General features: G+C 35.6%; 1 protein-coding gene across 3 annotated transcripts in view; it reads right to left on the reverse strand.

The window, feature by feature from the left end:
• Positions 1-21,948, reverse strand: part of METTL25 (methyltransferase like 25) — a 148,783-nt gene that overhangs the window by 38,892 nt on the left and 87,943 nt on the right. For all 3 annotated transcript variants that reach the window (XM_037513920.1, XM_037513922.2, XM_054696182.1), the window contains one exon: positions 17,281-17,428. In XM_037513920.1, the coding sequence (XP_037369817.1) occupies positions 17,281-17,428 (148 nt within the window). The remainder of the gene's footprint in view (positions 1-17,280; positions 17,429-21,948) is intronic.

Consider the following 21,948-nt stretch of genomic DNA (forward strand, 5'->3'; position numbering starts at 1 on the left):
AACAATTTGATTCTAAAATCTATTTGATACAGGAATCATCTAAATCAATTTTTAGGGTCTCCCTGGTGGCGCAGGCAGTTGAGCACAGTGCTGTGAAGCTGTCCGCAGCTTCTGCAGTGCTGGTTTGATCCCTGCCGGCCATGGAGCAACCCATATGGCAGGGCAGACCTCTCCTGTCTCACCCACTGCTCCCCTCAGCAATGTATTTCGGTCATTCTGCCTGTTCTGTTCCCTGCTCTGTCTCGAAGACTCCTCTCACCCTCCCGCACATCTGGCCTGTACCCCGGTTCTTGTATAAATAAAAAATAAATCTTAAAAAAATATATATTTTTAAAAATTTAAAAAAATCAATTTTTACTTTGAATCTGGTCAGCAAGGTTTATTATATTCAAACACTGTAATGATAATAAGAATTTAAAAATCATTTTTTCTAAGCACAAAACATTTTTGCAACTTTTCATGACTTTATGATAAATTACATACATTTTATTTTGTATGAAAGACTCAAGTAAAGTTTCCTACCTAAGCCTTAATAAATGACTGATGTCATCAGCATTTCAATTCTCTCCCAGCAAGATCTTCAAATAAATATTTCATCTCCAAATTTTAAAGTGGCTTGAAATTGCTAATATTAAGTAAGCATTTTTAATATGAATTACTCCTTCCTTGAAAGATGGTGTATTCTTTTCCTATCCAATAGAAATATTGTTAAGGGTTCTAACAAAATATGAAAAGGAAATACCTTACTGCTTGACTTTCCTATCTATTGCTGTTCATCAAGTTCATCAAGTGTGCACCATAACTAAGCACAGACAATGGACGTGCTGCTTTCAGGCAGCCCTTCCTGACTGAAATCTCTTCTTTTATAAAACATGTTTGATAACCCTGTATTTGGGCTCTAAAAAAAGGGGTAAAACTGTATTTGGATGCCAAATTTGTACAACAATGAAGCAAAATTGTCACCCTTTAAAAAAATAAATATATAAATAAGTAAAACCGTTTGAAAGAGAAAATGCATAATATTAGGTAAGAAAATTCTGAAAAATAAGAATTTTTGAGGGCTTGCTATACCAGATTTTAAAGAGTTCAACACTATAGTAATAAAAACAGTATAGGATTATCATAGGAATCAACAGATTAAGGGAACTAAATCGAGTCCACAAATATACTATACAATAAAGGTGTCATTTCATATCACAGTTTGGAAGCATGCATTATTTAATAAATAATTATTTTAGAGTCATTTCTCAAATAATAAAAATAAATCCAGACAGATTATGGAACTGGATAAAAAAGAAAAACTTAGAGGAGAAAATTATAAAACAAATGTCAACCAACACAGGAGAAGCGAAAAAGAATATGGTACATATACTTCAAGGAATACTTTGTCATGTATGAAACAAATTTAGTAAATTTCTATATATTAACAATGGAAAGAGCACCACAATATATTTCCAAGTAAAAAGGCATTGCTGTGTTGTCTTTGTTGATCTGCCTCATCTTCCCAACCTTCTTTAGAACATTCTTTAGATTCAGTCCCAATACTTCTTTTCATTATTTTATTACTTAGGTAATCTCACTCAGAATTACTATCTGTATGATAATAAATCACAATATTCTTATTTTTATTTATTTATTTATTTATTTATTTTTAAAGATTTATTTATACAAGAACTGGGGTACAGTCAGAAGCGCAGGAGGGTGAGAGAATTCACCAGAGACAGAGCAGGGAACAGAACAGACAGACTGATGAAGTACACTGCTGAGAGGAGCATCGGGCGCAGCAGGAGAGGTCTGTCATGCCATGTGGGACCCTCACCGGAGGCTGGGGATCAAACCTGTGCTGCAGAGGCTGCGGGCAGCTTCGCAGCCCAGCACTCAACTGCTGTGCCACCAGGGGAGGCCCTTCTTATTTTTAATCTGGCTTTTTCCTCAGAAATACAAAGTCATCCAACTGATATTACAACTATCCAACTGATATCTATCCAATTGATAGTCTATCCAACTGATATTACAACTTCTGCACTTGAATTTCTAAAAGGCACGTCAAACTCAACCTGTCTAAAGCTGAACACCTTAGATTTCCATTGTATGCTTTCTGCAATCATAGCCAGTCCCCTAAATGACAGTTCTATCTTTCCACTGTTTCAGATCAAAAACCTTTAAGTTATACATTGCTCAAGTATCACTTACTGGCAATACTGATAAAATTTATCCAGATTTAATTTCTTCTAATTCTCCCCTCTGACAAAAACCACCATCATCTCTCATCTGGATTACAGCAATACCTCTTTCCTAGTTCTTCCTAGTTCTGTCCTGACAACTATTTTAGTCATAGTAGTCTCTTTCATGGTCCCTGAAAAAGGCAACCTGCTCCTGCCATTGGGCTTTTCACTTGCTGTTCCCTTTGCCGAAACACTAGTTCTCCAAGAACCCTGCATGGTTTTCTCCCTCTTCCTTCAACTGTCTGTTCAGCCCTTCAACTGTCTTCAACATCCTTCAACTGTCTGTTCAGTCCTTCTCTTGCTACTCCATGTAAAAAACAGTATCCCTCCAATCTCATTTCCGTTGCTTCATTTTTCTCCAAAGCATCTGTGACCATTTGATATTGTGCGTGTGTGTGTGCATGTGTGTGTGTGTGTGTGTGTAGTAAGTATATATTACTCTACTGGTTGATCCACTAGGATTAAATGACATGAGAGTGAGATTTTTTTTCCTTCTATCTCTCTAGTTCCTAAAAAGGTAGGTGGCACATTGTCAACATGTAGTAAATATATGTTGAAAGAATGAATGAATGAACAAACCATTGCATTTGACAAATTAAACATCTGTATAAGTACATGCTCGAAAGAAACATGAGAAGGGTGTGTTTCATTGCAGGTAGTGATGCTGAACAAGGACTTCCACTTTCTACTGTATATGCTTATATACCATCAGAATTTGTTTTACAATGATACCATACTGACATACTACTTATAAAAAATGCCTTTTTAAAAGGCCAGATACATATCATTTACTAATCTTTTTATTTCTTTTTGAAGTTTAGTCTCTGTTCCATGTCATTCTCTTTAAGGTGTAAGACTCTTCAGGCTTTCTTAAATATATTCTCCAAAAGTATCCAAATGCTTAGCAAGTAGAGACAATCTAGTGCTCATAACAATTGGTATTTAAATGTAAAAGTTTAGAAACTTGTTTCCCATCCTAAAGACTTACAGTCTAAATTAGCATCACAGGCTACAGGACAATTCTATTGAAACTCCTTAATTTTCATTTTAGTACTTAAATGAAGTTAAGTGTATATGGCTTTCAAAATATTATTTAAGGTTGAAAGGCATATTAGAATTATATTGAACTTCCAGATTTCTGAAACATTTATACCTTACTGGTTTCTTGAGTATATTAAAATGAAAGGATAACTATAATTAAACAACTGTGTAAATCAAGACTTACACTCTTCAACAGTGACAGCAAATAACTTGAAGAAAAAATTCAAAATAATACAACCAGCAGAGAATTACTAGAAAATTTTAAAAATTGCTCTAACTCCCTTTAAATGATTATATTATACATGGACATAAAATTTGATAACTAATGAAGATAAAATTTATGGGTAGCTATCTATAATTACTGAAATTGTAAAGGCGATACAAGAGGAATAGTCTAAAATTTAAGACATTAAAAAAAATCACCACAACGATCATATGTTCATGTTAATTAATTCATGCATCCCATAAATACGGATTGAGCCCCTACCAGTTTTCTCTTCTGCCTTTGTTAGAATGTCCCTTCAATTTAAGTCAGAGATATATATTTCACGCATGGATTTTTGCTTCACAGAATATTATGAAGGAATATAGCTGGTTATTCAATGGTAAAATAACAATTTATTATTTTACATTTGTTTTTCTTAAGATTATGCCAACTAAAAGACCTGTTTATAACACCCTATATTTTAGCTTCTTGTTATCATTTCGTTTATTATATAATCATTGTGTTAGTATCTCACTTATCCCTTGGCTAAAAGTGCTGCTGAGAATGTAATTTCAAAGGGAATACAAAAATCAGAAATCACTCTGTATATATAACATAAAACAAACACCCAAGTAAAAGGTGCTCAGGGAAACACTGTTTCTTAAAAAATTAGTGTGGACACTACTGTGTGGGTGTTTCTGTGCAAGACTATAAGAATGGCAAAGTTCAGGTGACATATACCCTATGTTGGCAAACACTGTGACAGCAGCTCCCCAGTGGTGCTTCTCACTAAGCACAACTTTTCTTTGCTGCTATTGATAGACTCTTTCATAATTATTTTCTCAAGATCAAAGGCTTAGATTTACATTGAGTCACAAATGGAACACCTGCAACATTAAGTCAATAAGACAGTCTCAACACTTATACTACTTTATTCCTATGCAAATCCTGCTTATTGTGCCATACTCATGATGAAGGAAGTGTAAGAAACTTGCTTATAATTTATTTACCATGAAAAAAATTGAGAACACCATATTTATAGCAAGATTTTTTCCAAGGTTATTTGATCAGCAGTATAGGAATACAAATTTGTGACCTCCTTCCTGGTGCAAGGGGTTAAGCACTGTACTATGAAGCAATCCGCAGCCTCTGCAGCACAAGTTCAATCCCCGGCGGGCCAGAGAGCAACCCACATGTCTCATCAGACCTCTCCTGCCTCACCCGCTGCTACCCTCAGCAGTGTACACTCTGTTTCTGGTGAATCCTCTCATCCCCCACCCGGCATCTCTGGCCTGTACCCCAGCTCTTGTATGCATAAATAAATAAGTCTTTAAAAAAATACATATTTGTATATAAAACTAGTTGGACTAGGTTTTTTAATAAAAAGCCTGTTTCATTTCAGTTTTAGAATCAACTTTCTGGTAAAAACTTCTACCATATTTGATTTAATTGCACAACATATCTGAAGCATAAACTGTTTCCCTTTACTACTTCTTTAAGTGAATACATTAATTTTCTATTTTAGATATAATTACATTCTTCATTTCTTTTGTTTACCATGAACACATGGGGAACTTTTAAAATGCTGAATAAATGCAATCTGCCTAAGCTTCAAAACGCACTTTAGTCACGAAAAATAATGAGGTACAAATTAAAGAAAGGGGCAGAGTGTATTAAATCTCCATTTGCAATCACTTCTAGGCAGCAAGAAGATGCCCCTTGGCAAAAGTAAAATCAGTGCCAATACTCCAGAAAATGTACAACTGAGTGAAGACCAGATACAGCTTTGAGCATGAGGTAATTGTACAGATTGTCAAGTACATTCAGAAATCTCTGTATTCATCCCATATTAATTGGCAAGTATTTTTCTGAGACGTAAATCCAGATAAACACTGAGAAGCAATGTGATATTGTTACAAAAGTTTATAATCAGTTGAATTTACAATGCTAACAGTAGAATCTATTTTTCTGCTCTATGATTATAAGAGCAATGCCTTATAAAAGCCGAGATAGTACAGATAGTTTTTGATTTAAATTACTGAATAAGCTTAATAAACTGCTAGAAAACAAAAAAAAAATATGCATTTACTATGAATTATTGTTAGATGATTTTATTTCATAAAGACCAAACAAATAAAGCTTTGGGGAACAATATCTATAGTCACTATTACACCAGCATAGATGTAAAGGTATGATTTTCAAAAACCCCACATTAAACTGTTAAGAATACCGCATGAAATTTAATAGGAAGGAAGAGAAGAAAAACATCAGCATATACTGTGTGTTAGAGGATCAGAGCCTTTCAAGAAACAAATATTAACTAAAAAAAAGTAAGTTCTTTATAAAATTTCAATATTATTTTTATCTATTTGTCTATATGCTAGGTAGTGACTTTAAATGTATTTCTTAATATGGATATGAGGAAAAAAAAACAATGACAGTAAAACTATCACTGTAATTAGGAGGAAAAAATATATTTTTCTTCCACAAACATGTTTTATTACCTTGGTGGTTATCATATACTTTGTAGTTAAAGATTACACATTTGGGAAATATATGAAAAACTTCACAGTTAACAAGTATATATTTGGAAAGTTCTTATTTCTTCTTAAGGACTATGAAAGACAGGAATTACAATTTATTATCACTAAAGTATCTGAGTTTGTGTATTTAAAGTTAAGTAAGACCTCGATCTCACCGGGGCAGTACACTTTTATCATCTTGCTCCAGTGGTCTCTGGAATGTAAACCTCCTCTAACTTTCTGTTTCTTATCTTTGCTAAGATAGGCAAAACCAGCTTAGTACCTTGAGAATTCTCAAACTATATATGTCAACATATATTTCTTTTCAAGATGTCTCATCAGGTATTGTTTTTCCCTTTAGTTTCAACCAGTACTGAATTAGTTTTTTCCTAATTTATTTTATTCAAGTCATTCTTTAATTGAACACTTGCTATATATAACATATTATGATGAATATTAGACATTAAAGCAAAAAATATAAAGATAAGTTTTTTTTGTCTTAGAGTTGCCCAGAGTCTAAACCAGTCATGAGTTGAGTGAAAAATTTAATGGGTGCCAAAATAAAAGAACATACAAAGAGATCACTAACCCTCTTCTTTTATAGAATGTTCATGTTATTCCTGTCAAACCTCAAAATCAGGACATAAAAGAGAAAGTGAAGACAGATAAGAGGACAAAAGGAATAGAAGGTATGGAAGAAGAGAAGAAAGAAGATGTGGTAGCAGGTGCTGTTAGTAGGCTATTCAACAGAGGTAATACCTTTCTACTTTGCCTACCCTACACAGAGACTGAAAGAAGCCAAATACTCACTTTTCCAGACTTCTGTGCAGTTAGAAGTTACCTGGTGAACCATGTCTGGACAATAAGACATGAAGCAATTTTGCTAAGAAATTTCTGGATAGATCTTCTTTCCTCCTTGACAAAAGGAAAGACGCTTTAGGAGAAAGTCTGTAACTCATGCCCACTTCTGAAGACAGGATGCTTTCAACTGCCACAGTCACCTTGAGACCCCAAGAGGGCATCTAGATGTGCACCCTGTGCTCTGATGACACCAAGCTGTGAATCAACCCTGAGACTGCTACCTCCTGGCTTTTGATTATGTGATGTAATTAATGACTTTCTACCTTATGCCCCCATTAGCATACTTGCTAAACCAAACAGTTAAAACTAATAGAGATATTACAACTATTTCTTTATTTTCAAAATGGGGGGTTCTTCAGAAGTCAATAATCCCCTCCATTATAAGCAGAACTTCTCAAACTTTTCCAATTTCCTTTCTTTCAGAGCCCATGTGGCCCACAGGAATAGAAAATAAGTAAGAAGCTAATTATGTAATATAAGCTATAAAAGCAAAATAAGAGACATTCAAATGGAATATAGTTATTAAAATCATGCCAATTTAATAAAATCTTGATTCCAGTAACCAAAACAAAACATAGATATCTATATAAAGAGAGAGTTTATAGAATGTGGGAGATGCCACATTTATCTTATAATCGGTAAGCCTTAACACAAAATAAAGGCCTTTAAGGATAGCACTCCTCCTACAGCAAAAGGTGTATACCTGTATGACTTGGGATACTCAGATATCTGCTACATTGTTGGATGGTCTCAGTAAATTTCATGGCTGAGAATCCCAGGTCCTGACAAATTCTTCTTCTGGTCATGGTACTGTTCTGCTCAAAAGTTCTTGTTACCAAGATGAACTTTCCATATAAGGAAACTTTCGACTGATTCCAGTCTTTCTATTCTACCTTATATCACAATCTCTGCTTTATATGAATCAAGTTACCACCTGACTAGAATATTTTCTATAGGATGGTCTGTTATTTTTTAAATTAACCTGTTTTGGTACTTGGAATGCTCCTCTTCACATTTTTGTCTGTCTAAATCTTTCAGGACACAACTCAAAGGTTACTACCTTCACAAAGCCTTTCCTGATCTAGCAGGAAATAATCTTAACCTTCCATCTGAATGGCTCCTTTAACACATCATATCTCTTTTTTTTCTTAATTCTAAGAAATCACCCATTAATATAGTTCATATATAACTCATAAATCATTTTTAATTTGCTATTGTTTACTCTAGATATTATGATTGACTTGAACAATCACAGAAGATAACTGCAGTTACACTCTTAAGGCAAAAATTTCATACAAAGCAGATGCATTCAGAACAAGAATTTAGATTCACCTGAATTAGACGAGGTAGACAAAGTATCTTTACTGTCCAGAGAAAGGCAGGGAGCATAGAGAGTGACCCAGAATGGTAGGCTGCCCTGCATCCTTAAGCATTGGTTATCTCCTTTGCTATCATTTTTATTGCTATTCCTTAGCAATAAAAAGGGTAGGGGGTGGGGTGGGGAAAGCCAGTGGGTAAGCTGCTTCCTTTCAAATAAACTGCATATATTTGGCTCACACTGTACAGGCTGAATTTTGTTATATGAAAAATAAGTATGCTAGCTGGGTGGCTGGATATTTGCTCCACTAAAATTAAGAAATTTTAGTGTTACTATTATTAAAGGAAGAAAAGGACAATAGAAATGATTATATTCTTTTATATATACATACTGCTAAGTTCCTCACTTTCCTGTCACTCTCCTTCCAGTGTTTTATTCATGCAGTAATATTACACAAATGAGCACACATATACCCAGGAAGAGATTTTCTCGAAAATAAATCGATAGTTCCAGTTCTGTATATTTAGATGTCTGTATTTATGAACCATTCCCAAAATATGATCACTCAGACATAAAGCAATCTCAGAATATTAAACATGCTCAAAAGTTTCCCCTGAAACTTGGTCCTTCCAGTGTTTCCTATCATGTAAACAGTATTGTCACCTACACAGTGGCTCAAAACCTTATAATAAGCCCTGACAAGTCCTTCTTCTTTACCTCCCACTCCTTTAAACACTACTAAGTGTTTCGTGAATTCTAATTTACTCTATTCCTACTATTGCTGCCCTGACTTTAGTCTTCATCTTCATGGTCTCAACTTGTTAAAATACCTCTTATGAAACTCCTTTCTGTGTTTGCCCAAGTATAGATTTTATCATTTGTAGCCCTTCTTTTGTATGGTTATGAAACGAAAGCTCAATTTTGTCATGGTACACAAATACCCTTAGGAGCTTCAGTGTTTCCTCCATCTTTGTGGACTACTGCTTTCTCCTACATATTGACCTGATAAACACTAAATATTCCTTTAGTATTTCAATGCCTTTAAGAAACAAAGTTTAACTGTATTCATTATTTTTAGCTGATTATGTATCTGTGGTATGGGTGTGGATATGGAGCCAGGCATATTTTGTAAATTTTAAGTTTCAAGCTTATATTTGGTAGATTTGAACATGAAGAAATTCCAAGGGCCTGGAAGTAGTCCTCTGCAAAGATTAGAATTTTGTTTTTGCCTGGAACTGACTGAAGATCACTTTCTCTCATTTCAGATCATGGCTCAGTATGGACATTTCAGGTTCAACTCCCACCATGCATGAGTCTCCAATCCCAGTATGACCAGCATTTGTTTCAGGACAATACTGCCTGCTACCTTATGGTTCACAGTTCCCTGATCTGGTTTCAACTCCTCTTCCTCTCTTTCCCTTCTCTCCTTTTAATATTTTGGTTTTGATTTTTCTTAATCCATAGAGAGTCCCCTTATTTTTTGTGGATTCAGCAATGCTTAAAAAAACATATGTTTTAATTTAGGCAGGTTGAGCCGAACTATAGCAGGAGGGTCCCTCAGAAAAATCACATCTCCCAATACTGTTGGAGATAGAAGTCAAATGCATACTTGTTTGAAAAAAGAAACCACACTTTATCCCTCTATATCTTCCAGACTTCTAATGCCAAAATCCCGCATAAGACAGATTTAATAAAATATGGACTGTATGAGACAGAAAACACTGTCATCTCTACTGAAAAGACACCAACTGTATGCACAGTTACAACGATGGGATTAACCCTTTGCACTCCGCTGTCCCCTCTCAGGGGACATTGGTAGCCAATGTCCAGAATGGTTCGGAGTGCAAAGGGTTAATTCATTGCTATTGACTAAGAAATTAGTCTTTTTCCTAAAGGATACAATCCATGGTTTAATGCTTATTTTTAAACAGTATGTTACTTTTTCAAGTTATATGATCAACATATTTTTCTTCAATCCAGATACCTTTTCAGGTGAAGTACCTCTGCATTTAAAGCAATGAAATCAGGGCCTCCACGGTGGCACAGCGGTTGAGCGCTGGGTTGCGAGGCTGCCCGCGGCCTCTGCGACACCGGTTCGATCCCCAGCTGCTCCCGGCCACCGGAGGAGGGTCCCACATGGCGCGCAGACCTCTCCTGCCGCCCGCTGCTCCCCTCAGCAGTGTACTTCAGTCCTTCTGCCTGCTCTGCTCCCCGCTCTAGCTCTGGTGAATTCTCTCACCCTCCCGCGCTTCTGACTGTACCCAGTGCATGTATAACCAACCAAACAAACAAAAGAAACAAATAAATAAAACATGCCTCTATAAAAAATAAATAAATTAAAAAAAAAATAAAGCAATGAAATCAATTATTAATCCTTAGTGAAGGTGACTATATAAGTACCTACTCACTTCTCTTAAAGTTACTACTGTTGACATATATTGAAAAACAATCTATAGCAGGACTGGTATCATATGCTCTTGACAAATTTCTATTTGGTACAGAACCCAAGTAAAAGATATCAATAAAACATAATTTGCAGCCCTCCCTGGATTTAAAAAATAAATAAATAAATAGAGAAATCTATGCGAGAACCACTCTAATACCCTATAACACATTAAGGTGGCAGAAAACATGAAGTTAGGCTGCAGGCTTTCAAGAGTTACACCATTTACATTTGACTCTGAAGAGTTGTAGTATTTGGATGGCACTGATGATACAAAAACACTCCCTAGCATTGGGCTGGAAAGAGGTGGAGAAAGACCAAGCACAAATCTATAGTAACCCTGCTCCTCGTAAGAGTTCCTATTAAGACTAGGAAGATGCTCTGTGGAATCACCTGATCAAACTGTCAAGGGTTCCAGCTTTTTCTCTACTCCTGTACTCACAACTTCAAAAATGATGAGATAGAGGCCTCACTGGTGGCGCAAGGGATTAAGACACAACCTATGAAGCTATCTGCAACCACTGCAGGACAAGTTCGACCCCTGGCCAGGGAGCTACCCACATGGCGCAGCAGGCCTCTTCTGACTCGCCCACTGCTCCCCTCAGCAGTGTATTTCAGTAGATCTGCCTGTTCAATTCCCCACTCTGTCTCTGGTGACTCCTCTAACCCCCACCTCTGGCCTGTACCCCAGTTCTTGTATGCATAAATAAATCTTTTTAAAAAATGATGAGATAAACTTTCAGGAAAATTACAAATTCTTTCCTCCCTTGGGCTGGGCCTAAAGGACTCAGGCCACTAACATCAATTTCTGACAGAATACTTTTATGCCAAGAGTACAGTCATAGGAAAATTTCTGTTACACTGAATACTTGCAGATGCCCAAGTCCAGAGACAGAAAAAGAAAAAAAGATGTTCTGTCTTGTGTTCAGTTTTGACAAAAAAAAAAAAAAATTGCCAAGAAACCATCAACAGGATGAGGTTCTCATGCCTCTTTGATAAGAATTGTGTCCCATACCCACTCCTAAATAAATGGAATGAGCATAGATAATTTAGATTGAGATTCACCTGAGGCTATAGAAGGGCTCAGTCTTCCCAATAATTCATACCTGAGCAAAATCACAGATGAGTTAGCAAGGAACAAGAGATGTGTGGATCTAGATAGGTAACCAGCAGTGTTACCTATAGTACAGTTCCAATTTCATGGCAAAAAAAAAAAAAGAAACCCAAAAGAGGCCTCTCCCCAACTTGTAGAAGAAATAATATATTTCAAATTAATTAGGATAATAATCAACATTAAGACAAAACACTTAAATAATTCAAGCTTGAGAAATACATATTTTATAAAGTACTGCAATAAAACTTTCTGGTATTTCTTGTTCTCCTAGGAACTACAGGCTCATAATGTATAAATATTTAAAAGGAGCCTTTAAAACATATGGTATAAATTCAGTACTCATAATGGCTCAGAGAGCTTTGAGGTATTTTTGAAAATTGACATTCATGACAGACCACCTCTATGGTCTACCACAGCGCAATGGGTAAACATATTCATGAAAAACACATATTGTTTACCTAGAACATATCATCATAAAAAGTTGCAGTGTACATACCAGTTGTTTCTACTACACAACGTTGGACTATTAATAACTCAAATTTATATCCCAAAGGGCAACACTGCCTCGACTCAAACTTAAAAACAGCTGTGCAAACAAAGTGAGGGTGAGGGGCAGGTGTGTAAGATACAAGGAAGAGACACATGACACACATGACTATTCTGAGACAAAGCTCTATGGAAGAACTTAGTGCTCAGTATATGGCAGGAAATCTGCCAACTCTGTGCATGCAAACCCTTCCCTCTGTAAGTTAGCTGTTTGAAAACGATGATCAAATTGTATAGTGATGAATTTCTATTTTAGTAAGGAATGTTAGGACAATATAGAGCATGTTATATGTACAAAATAGGGTTACATTCACATTCTATCTCTGTAAACAGTGACTGCATATAGTCCTTGTTTACCTCTGTCTATCTTCACACACACACACACACACACACACACTACTCATCAATAAACTATCAATCATAATAATTTATTGGACACTTCTGACTTGTTTTAAATTTTTTTCTTTAATTTGTGTATAGTCCCTAACTTAGTATTATTTCATTTATAATCTACTTTCCTGTCCTATATATTTCAGTTTCCCCAAGTGTTTTACCCTGAACTCTAATTACTCCAAAGTGCTCTTTGCGCTTTGGACTTTGGCATACCCTCCTGAGACCTTTTGGGTTCAGTCTTTGGTTTGGATCAGTAAACTAGTATCTAAGTACAGTTCACTTATGTCTCTGCATGGAGGAGACTGAAATAACTATAAGTAATTTTGAGTAGATTTCTCTGACTTATCCATCTTATGGAGCCATAATAAGCTGCTCATCAGAACTACCTTAAAAATGCAAGTCCTGTTTTTAGAGATTATAACTCAGAAAGTCAGAAGCAGTTCCTAGGCATCCATCTACTAAAAGTGTCAAATTTGAGTTAGCTGGGCAGTTAGAGATCAGAAACACTATTGTAAAAATTGTAGGAGAGGTTTTATTCTTTTAATCTTCTCTCTCATACTTTAGCCAAGAGAAGGCAAGAAAAATGGAGACGGGGTTGGGAAAGAGAGAAGAAAATATTACCTCCGCCATCTAGTTTCTGAGATGACAAAGTGTGGCAGGCCAGATCTAGACAAAACGCAACATTAGTGAAGTTTACCTTTGTTATTTCTATCACTTGTTTTTTTCCCTACCCTTCCAATCTTTCTCAACCTTCAAAATATTTGCAGGCACACTCACATTACAAATATTTCTATCCATTTCATCATATAACCCAGTTCCCCTTATTCTTTGCTTTCTGGACAAGTAAAACTCCCAACGCTATGTTCATTTCAGGTAAGTCTGAGAAGAGCAAGTAACACTGAGGCATTACTATTAGCTGCTGCCACTTAAGCTCAGTATTGTTTACTTGATGATCTCAATGATCCTCAAAGTGTAAGATATTTTGGACAGGACAGCCTCTCCAAGAATTCATTATAACTAAAAGGAGATAAAAGGAGAGTATTGCTGCCAGACATTGTTGAAACAAACCTTTCTGACACTTTTTGTTTGACACCTGGGGTCGAAAATGCCCCACGTACTCAGTTCACAATGGCAACTTCTACACTAGAGAAGAGAGGTAAAAATGATTTTACCCAGGCAGGATGCAAAACTGAGAATCTGTTTACTAAGAAGTTTTTATTTTTAAGTGTGGAAATGTGAAGCTATTTTGTTCAACTAATTTTCCCAGAAGACTCAAAGATTATCTTATGAATTAATACTAAATAAATAAAACTAAGTGAGTCAAGAAAAATTCTGGAAAATGGCTTATGGGGTAAATTGAAATGAGAAAATGGAGGCCTTGTTGACATTTAAAATTGTCCCTTTCAAACCCATTAAAATGAACATTAAGATTATGATCAGAATTATTTCTGAGAAAGATATAAGAATAGGATGAAAGAAAACACAGCAACAAAGAAAATGACAAACAGAAGGAAACATGATTGAGAAAGTAGGTTATCACCCCATGATTTGGCTACTCCATCTACATTACTATTTTACCATTTTGATTAATTTTTAGTGATCTTTCAAGACAGAGTGGGTACCATCACACTGGAACATACCCTCAAATACTGCCCATTTCCCATTAGATTGACCTATATGCTATTTTGCTATAATATTCTGTCTTATGGCACCTTCTACACTATTTCAAAAATGGTATCTGAGGATTAGAAAATAAAGATGAACACTAGTGCCATATTTTGTGCTCCCCAGTCTTTATAGAGAACTAACCATCTATTCTCTAAATTTCAATTTTTTAAAAGGCAAATACCACTACTTTAAGAAAATATAAACTATTTAGGACTGAATAAATCATATGAAATAACCTTGTAGTCAATAAAAAGAATAAGGCAGCATTCTATGTACTGGTATGGAAAGAAACATCAAAATACAGTAAGTAAATAAAGGTAATTAACTCATAATCTATTAGGCTCCCTCCAACTATAATAACAAAGAGCATGAATGTACGTACAAATATTTTGTTTTCTGGAAAGATACACAAGAAACCAAAAACAGAGGTATAGGGACTTAGTTTTTATTTTCTTCTTTGAAATCTTTCTATATTATTTGAAATGTCTATTCTAAGTGACTTTTTTTTACAAATAAAAAAAAATTTAGGTTACTAACAGAGATTATCTGGATCCTGTGATAAAGGTTATTTTTTACATTCCTTGAGGGTGAAGACAATATTTCACACGTCCTCATTGCTTAGCACAGTGTGGAACACAGTTGGCATTCAAGGAATGTTTGTTGAACTGAACTGAACTCTGCTTGCCATCTGTTTGAGTCTCCTATCTCTTCCTTAAAGTATTTGTATGGGTTCTATCCTCATCTCCTTTTATTATACATAAACTACCAGGCCCAGTGCTTTGAAACTAGTAGATGATTAATAAGTGTTTGTTCAAACCAGTCATAAAATCTACTAGTATTATGCAGCTGCCAGTGCAGCAACAGTGATTTTTTTCTATCCCCATTCACTTGTTCTCAATTATTTTTTTAACACACATTATACTAACATTGATTTACATTAACCATCTTTGAGGCAATATGATTAGTTAGAAGATACAAAAGTGAATAATTTCCAGTCTATCTACTTTAAAGACAAAACTATCACATCTTTCCACTGCAGGAAAGAAGTAGGAGTGAATAAAAGTGTGGTTGTACCAGTCTTTCCCTCATACATTACTGTTGGAAATGTAGACTGGTCTAGCCCCTATGGAAAACAGTATAGAGGTTTCTCAAAATATTGAAAATAAATCTACCAGACAATCAAGCAATTGTACTCCTAGATATCTACCAGAGGAAAGCAAAATATTAATTTGAGGGAATATATATGCACTTCTGTGATCCCTGCAACACTATTTACAACAGCCAAGTTGTGGAAACAATTTAAAATGCTCAAGGACAGATGAGTTGATTAAGAAGATGTGGTATATATACTGCAAGGTAATCTACTCAGCTATAAAAAAAAAAGGTGAACTCTTTCCATTTGCAACAACATGGATGGAACTGGAGGAGCTAACACTAAGCAAAATAAGTCAGCAGGAAAAAGACAAATATCAGATGGCTTTACTAATATGCGCAGTATAGAGAAAGTATATACTGATCATGAGGCTGAGGCTACAGAGAGGGAAGGGGAAGGTGGTGAGCAAAGTTGTAGAGGACACCCAGTGGACAATGGAGGAGGACTATAGGTGCCCTGGTGGTGGAAGTTGTGTCTTAACATTCTGAAGAGATGTGTTCCTTTACCCCTGAATCATATACAGTGTTGTAAACCAGTGTTACTTCAATTTAAAAAAAAAAAAAAACGGGCCTTCCTGGTGGTGCAATGGGTTGAGCGCCACGCTATGAAGCTGTCCGCAGCCTCTCCAGTGTGGGTCTGATTCTGGCCTGCCAGGGAGCAACCCACATGGTGCAGCAGACCTCTCCTGCCTCTCCCGCTGCTCCCCTCAGCAGTGGATTTCGGTCAGTCTGCCTTTTCTGCTCCCCATTCTGTCTCTGGTGAATTCTCTCACCCTCCCACATCTCTGACCTGTACTCCAGTTCTTGTATAAATAAATAAATCTTTAAAAAAAAAAAGCCATGACATAAATTATAATTGCACATCTCTATTTAATAGCAAACTTTGCAGTTCTAAGGATTAGAACTGAAAGTTTCTATACTGCAAATTTGTAGACAAATTTCAATATAATTAAATATAATTGGACATCATTTTTACCTCTTGGTCATGACTAAATGAAAAACAATTTTCATATTCATCTTGGTTTTAAAACTGAGGAAAAGAGTAAACAATACAATTCATATACAACTTTCTGACCTAAAAATTTTTAGGAAGGGCAACTACACTGATTAAGACTATGCTAAGCTAATATAAAAGAGAACTGTTAATATTAATGGAGTAAATTTCCATCTAATCTGGAACAGTGTTTTGAATCTGTATCTTATGGAGAGAAATAACTACATCAAATGGAGGAATTTCAGGAGTTGCTCTGGAGGAAGGCTGTGGGGTGCCTTCCGGTGTACTCATTCTGTACTTGGCTCCTCAGATACCTTTGAGTTTGAATTCTATTTTGATGAAATTGCGTAATTTATAGCTTTTAAAAAACCTACCTATGCTGGTCCTTTAAAATACAGTAAGGTATTTTTTTTGAACTATATCAATATTACCTATAAAATGGAGAAAATGTAGAAAATGAAAGCAAAAACCCTGCATTCTATATTAATGACAACATAACTTTACTATCTCAGTAATTGTGCATATTACAAGTTATTTTTAAGCAGCAATTCTCTAAAACACACACCACACAACATTTTCAAATGTCTGTCAAGTTTTCAGAATTCATTAAAACTATTTTTGACCAAAGAATCTGTAAAAGAATACATAATGTGATTGCATATCAAATCAAGAATATGAGATGTTATCTCAAATGTTAACTCAAAACACAACAATGTAAAAAAAAAAACAAGAGAGAGAAACAGAAAGCAGCCATGATTCCAAAATAAATAAGATTATGAGGCATGTAGAACCTTGTACCTTTAAGTGGGTTTTCAAATTCTTCAGATAAGAGGTGGTAGCAACAACCCACACTGCAAATACCCTTGATTTCAGACTTTGATGTAAATATTCGCAGTGTATTGGGAGCAAGATCACCGCAAGTATGTAGACCAACCATCAAGCAATCCTTTAAAGGAGAGGAAAAATAAATAAATTTTGGAAATTAAAAGGTGGCTGAACAAACAGTTCAGGTGAATGCTAATGTTAAAGAGAATATGTGGCGTTTTCAAAAATTATCAACTTCTACCCAGGAAGTATTGCATGTGTCTCTCATTTTAATAATGAATGATGATGTCCTTTATAAGCAAAATAACTGCTCTCTTATCACAAGTAACATCTTTTAGAGTTGTTTCTCTAGTGTTATTGGTTACTTATCCATTTGAATTTATTATGATTTCTTTTACAATTATTATTTGCCTAACAACTAGCCAAAGTAAAGTCAATGAAATATAGCAGGTGTTACTAGGATAACTCTGTATTGTGAAAAATATTTACACCTTAGTAATCAAAACTTTTACTCACTTCTTCACAAATTGCCCATGAAACTTATAAAAAACAAGTTAAATGTTTCTAGGCCAGTATTTCTGCTCCAACATCAAAAGTTTATTTAGTTATTTCATTGCATCAAATATGGCAATATTAAATTCCAAATAAACTTTTATCCTAAAGTTTTTCATTTAATTTGTGTAGAAATTCTCTTGTGAAATGTTTCTTCTATTATCAATAGCCTAACCTAAATGCATACACACACATAATGGGTACATATACACATGCTCATAGAATCATGATCAATTTACCAAGTGTAATTTTTAGTACTGCAGTTTCCTCATTTGTAAAAAGTGAATAGCAATAGTATTTTATGTTAATGGATTTTTGTAGGATTGAAATAAATTAACACTGACAAATGACTTAGTATAACCTCTAGCGAAGAATAAAATTCATTAAATGATTTTTATTCTTATTATCACTTTATCACTACCATAAATTCAAAATAATAGGAAGCTGTGATTCAAATACACTTCTATAACTACCCTCAGAACTACTATAATTAGACCAGAGGGGAGTGAGCACCCATGCCAGGGCAGACCAGGCGCATCGCCATTTTAGAACAGGGACATTTCTTCAGTAAAGATTGTTTGAAACCGGCAGAAGGCTCCCGAAGGAGCCAGGGGTGAGCTGGTAAGTTTGTCCACGCCAGGCCCCTTCTGACCTGCAGTCTGAGTCCTGAGGGGGAGCGTAAACCCACCGCCAGGGCAGACCGGGCATGCAGGGGAGCGCGTCCCCGCATTGGCATTTTAGAACAGAGACCTTTCATCAGGAAATACTGCTTGAAATCAGCAGAAGGTTCCCAGAGGAGCCAGAGGTGAGCTGGGAAGTTCACCCAAGATGCCGGCCAGTACCAGCAACACAGTGTCTCAAGGCATAAGGCAAATTAGAAAACAGGCAGTAGGGAGTAGAAAAACCACATGTAACCCAGGAACTCCTCAGGGAAAAAGTACAGCACAAAAAGAAAACCACCCCCAAGATGGCAATGACAGTAACTTGGAAGAACTTCTGAGTCTTCCAGAAAGAGAATTTAAAATTGTCGTGATTAAAAAACTGACAGAAGTCATAAAGGAAAACAATGACAAGGGGAAAATAATCAATGATCAGAAGAATGAAATTGAATCCCTAAAGAGGGAAGTAAAAGAAATGCAGGAGATCAAAGAATTAATGGAGGCACTAAAGAACTCTGGGAAAAGCAATGAAAGCAGAGTAGATGAAATGGAAGAACAAATAAGTACTCTTGAAGACACAGAAATAAAAAGAACCAAAACAGAAAAGGAAAGAGAAGTACAAAGGAAAAAGACCGAAGAAAGACTTTGGGAACTATCTGACTCCATGAGGAAAGGAAATATAAGAGTTACAGGAATACCAGAAGGAGAGGTGAGAGATGTAGGAACAGAGAAAATATTCAAGGAGATAATTGAAGAGAACTTCCCAAACGTGAAGAAGGAGCTGAAAATTGATATACAAGAAGCAAGAAGAACACCCAACTTCCATGACGAAAGGAAAAATACAGCAAGACACATAATAGTAAAGCTCCCAAGAATCCAGGACAAGGAAAAAATAATGAAGCTGACAAGAGGGAAGAAACAGATAACATTCAAAGGAAAACCAATCAGGCTGATATCAGACTTCTCCAAAGAAACACTACAGGCAAGGAGAGAGTGGAGGGACATAGTCAACAGACTCCAAGAAAACAGATGTCAACCAACAATACTCTATCCCGCAAAGCTCTCCTTCCTCTATGAAGAAAGAATAAGGACCTTCCCAGACAAACAGAAACTCTGGAATTTCATTACGACTAAACCCACACTCCAAAAAATACTACAAGGAGTCCTAAAGCCAGAACCTCAGAGGGACGAATAACAACAAAAGAAGGACAAAAAAAAAAGTTATTAAAAGAATAAATAAATAAAATCAAAGGAAAGACAAACACAATGGCAAATACAGATGCTAATATATCAATATTAACTCTAAATGTAAATGTACTAAACTCTTCAATAAAAAGACACAGAGTCGCAGGCTGGATTAAGAAACAAAACCCAGCATTTTGCTGTCTCCAGGAAATACATTTAGCTACAAAAGATAAAAATAGACTCAAAGTTAAAGGATGGAAAACAATCCTACAAGCAAATGGACCAAAAAAGAAAGCAGGAACAGCTATAATTATATCAGATAAAACAGATTTCAAACTCAAAAAGATAAAAAGAGACCCCAACAGTCACTACATTATGATCAAGGGGACAATACTTCAAGAAGAAATAACACTCATTAACATATATTCACCAAACGAAGAAGCACCAAAATATGTCAGACAACTATTGTCATCTCTGAAAACAGACATCAGAGAAAACACATACGTAGTGGGAGACTTCAACACACCACTATCAACAATGGATGGAACAACGAGACAAAAAAATCAGTAAAGACACTAAAGCTCTAAATAAGGACCTAGAGCATTTGGGCTTAACAGACATCTATAGAACACTAAACCCCAAAAAAATGGAGTACACATTTTTCTCAAGCGCACACAGATCATTCCCCAGGATCGATCACATACTGGGACACAAGACAAACATCAACAGATACACCAAGACTGAAATCATACCAACCATCTTTTCTGACCATGAAGGCATCAAACTAGAAATAAACCATAAAAAGAAGGCAAGGAACTCTCCTACCTCATGGAGATTGAAAATCACACTATTGGAAGAACACTGGACTAATGAGGAGATCAAAGAAGAAATTAAAAAATTCTTTGAATTGAATGACAAGGAGGACACCAATTTCCTAAATGTAAGGGATGCAGCAAAGCAGTAATAAGAGGAAAATATATAGCAATAGAGGCTCAGATCAAGAAACAAGAAAGAACTCAAACAAACAACCTAATCGTGAAGCTCAAAGATCTAGAAAAAGAACAACCAAAAAAACCCCAAAACCAGTAGAAGAAAAGAAATATAAAAAAACCAAAGCAGAAATAAATGAAAGCAAAACTAAAAAAAAAAAATCCAAAAGATCAATGAAACCAAGAGCTGGTTCTTCGAAAAAAATCAATAAAATAGACAAACCCCTAGCCAGGCTCACAAAGGAAAAAAGGGAGAAAGCACAAATAAACAGGATCATAAATGAAAGAGAGAAATCACAACGGACACAGCAGAAATCAAAAGAATAATCAGTAACTACTATGAACAGTTATATGGAAACAAGTTCAACAATCTAGAGGAGATGGACAAATTCCTACAACTCTACAATCACCCAAAGCTAGATAAAGAGAAATAGAACACCTAAACAGACCAATTACAAGCAGTGAAATTGAAATGGTAATCAAAAACCTCCCCAAAAACAAAAACCCAGGACCTGATGGATTTACAAATGAATTCTACCAAACATTCAGAGACGAATTAGTGTCTATCCTTCACAAACTCTTCCAAAAAATTGAGAAGGAAGGGATAATACCAAACACGTTCTATGAAGCCAGCATTACACTAATACCAAAACTGAACAAGGACAACACAAAAAAAGAAAAATACAGACCAATCTCCCTAATGAACACTGATGCAAAAATCCTCAATAAAGTTTTAGCTAACAGAATCCAACAATGTATCCATAAGATAATTCACCACGACCAAGTAGGATTCATTCCAGGGACCTAAGGATGGTTCAACCTCTGAAAATCAACCAACGTTATCCAACACATCAACAAAAAGAAATATAAAAACCATATGATAATATCAATAGATGCTGAGAAAGCTTTTGACAAAGTGCAATACCCATTCATGATAAAGCCCTTGAAATTCTTGGATACAAGGAACATACCTCAACATCATAAAGGCCATATATGACAAGCCAACAGCCAGTATCATTCTCAATGGTGAAAAGCTGAAAGCATTTCCATTAAGATCTGAAACAGACAAGGATGTCCACTCTCACCATGCTTTCAATATAATACTGGAAGTCCTAGCCAGAGCAAATAAGACAAGAGAAAGACATACAAGGAATCCAAATAGGAAAAGAAGAAGTCAAACTATCACTATTTGCAGATGATATGATAATGTACATAGAGAACCCCAAAAACTCAACTCATCAATCAGTTCAGTAAAG

Source organism: Talpa occidentalis, unplaced genomic scaffold (genome assembly GCF_014898055.3).
Source record: "Talpa occidentalis isolate TD23 unplaced genomic scaffold, MPIMG_talOcc4v2.1 talOcc4.16, whole genome shotgun sequence".
Classification (NCBI taxonomy): Eukaryota; Metazoa; Chordata; class Mammalia; order Eulipotyphla; family Talpidae; genus Talpa; species Talpa occidentalis.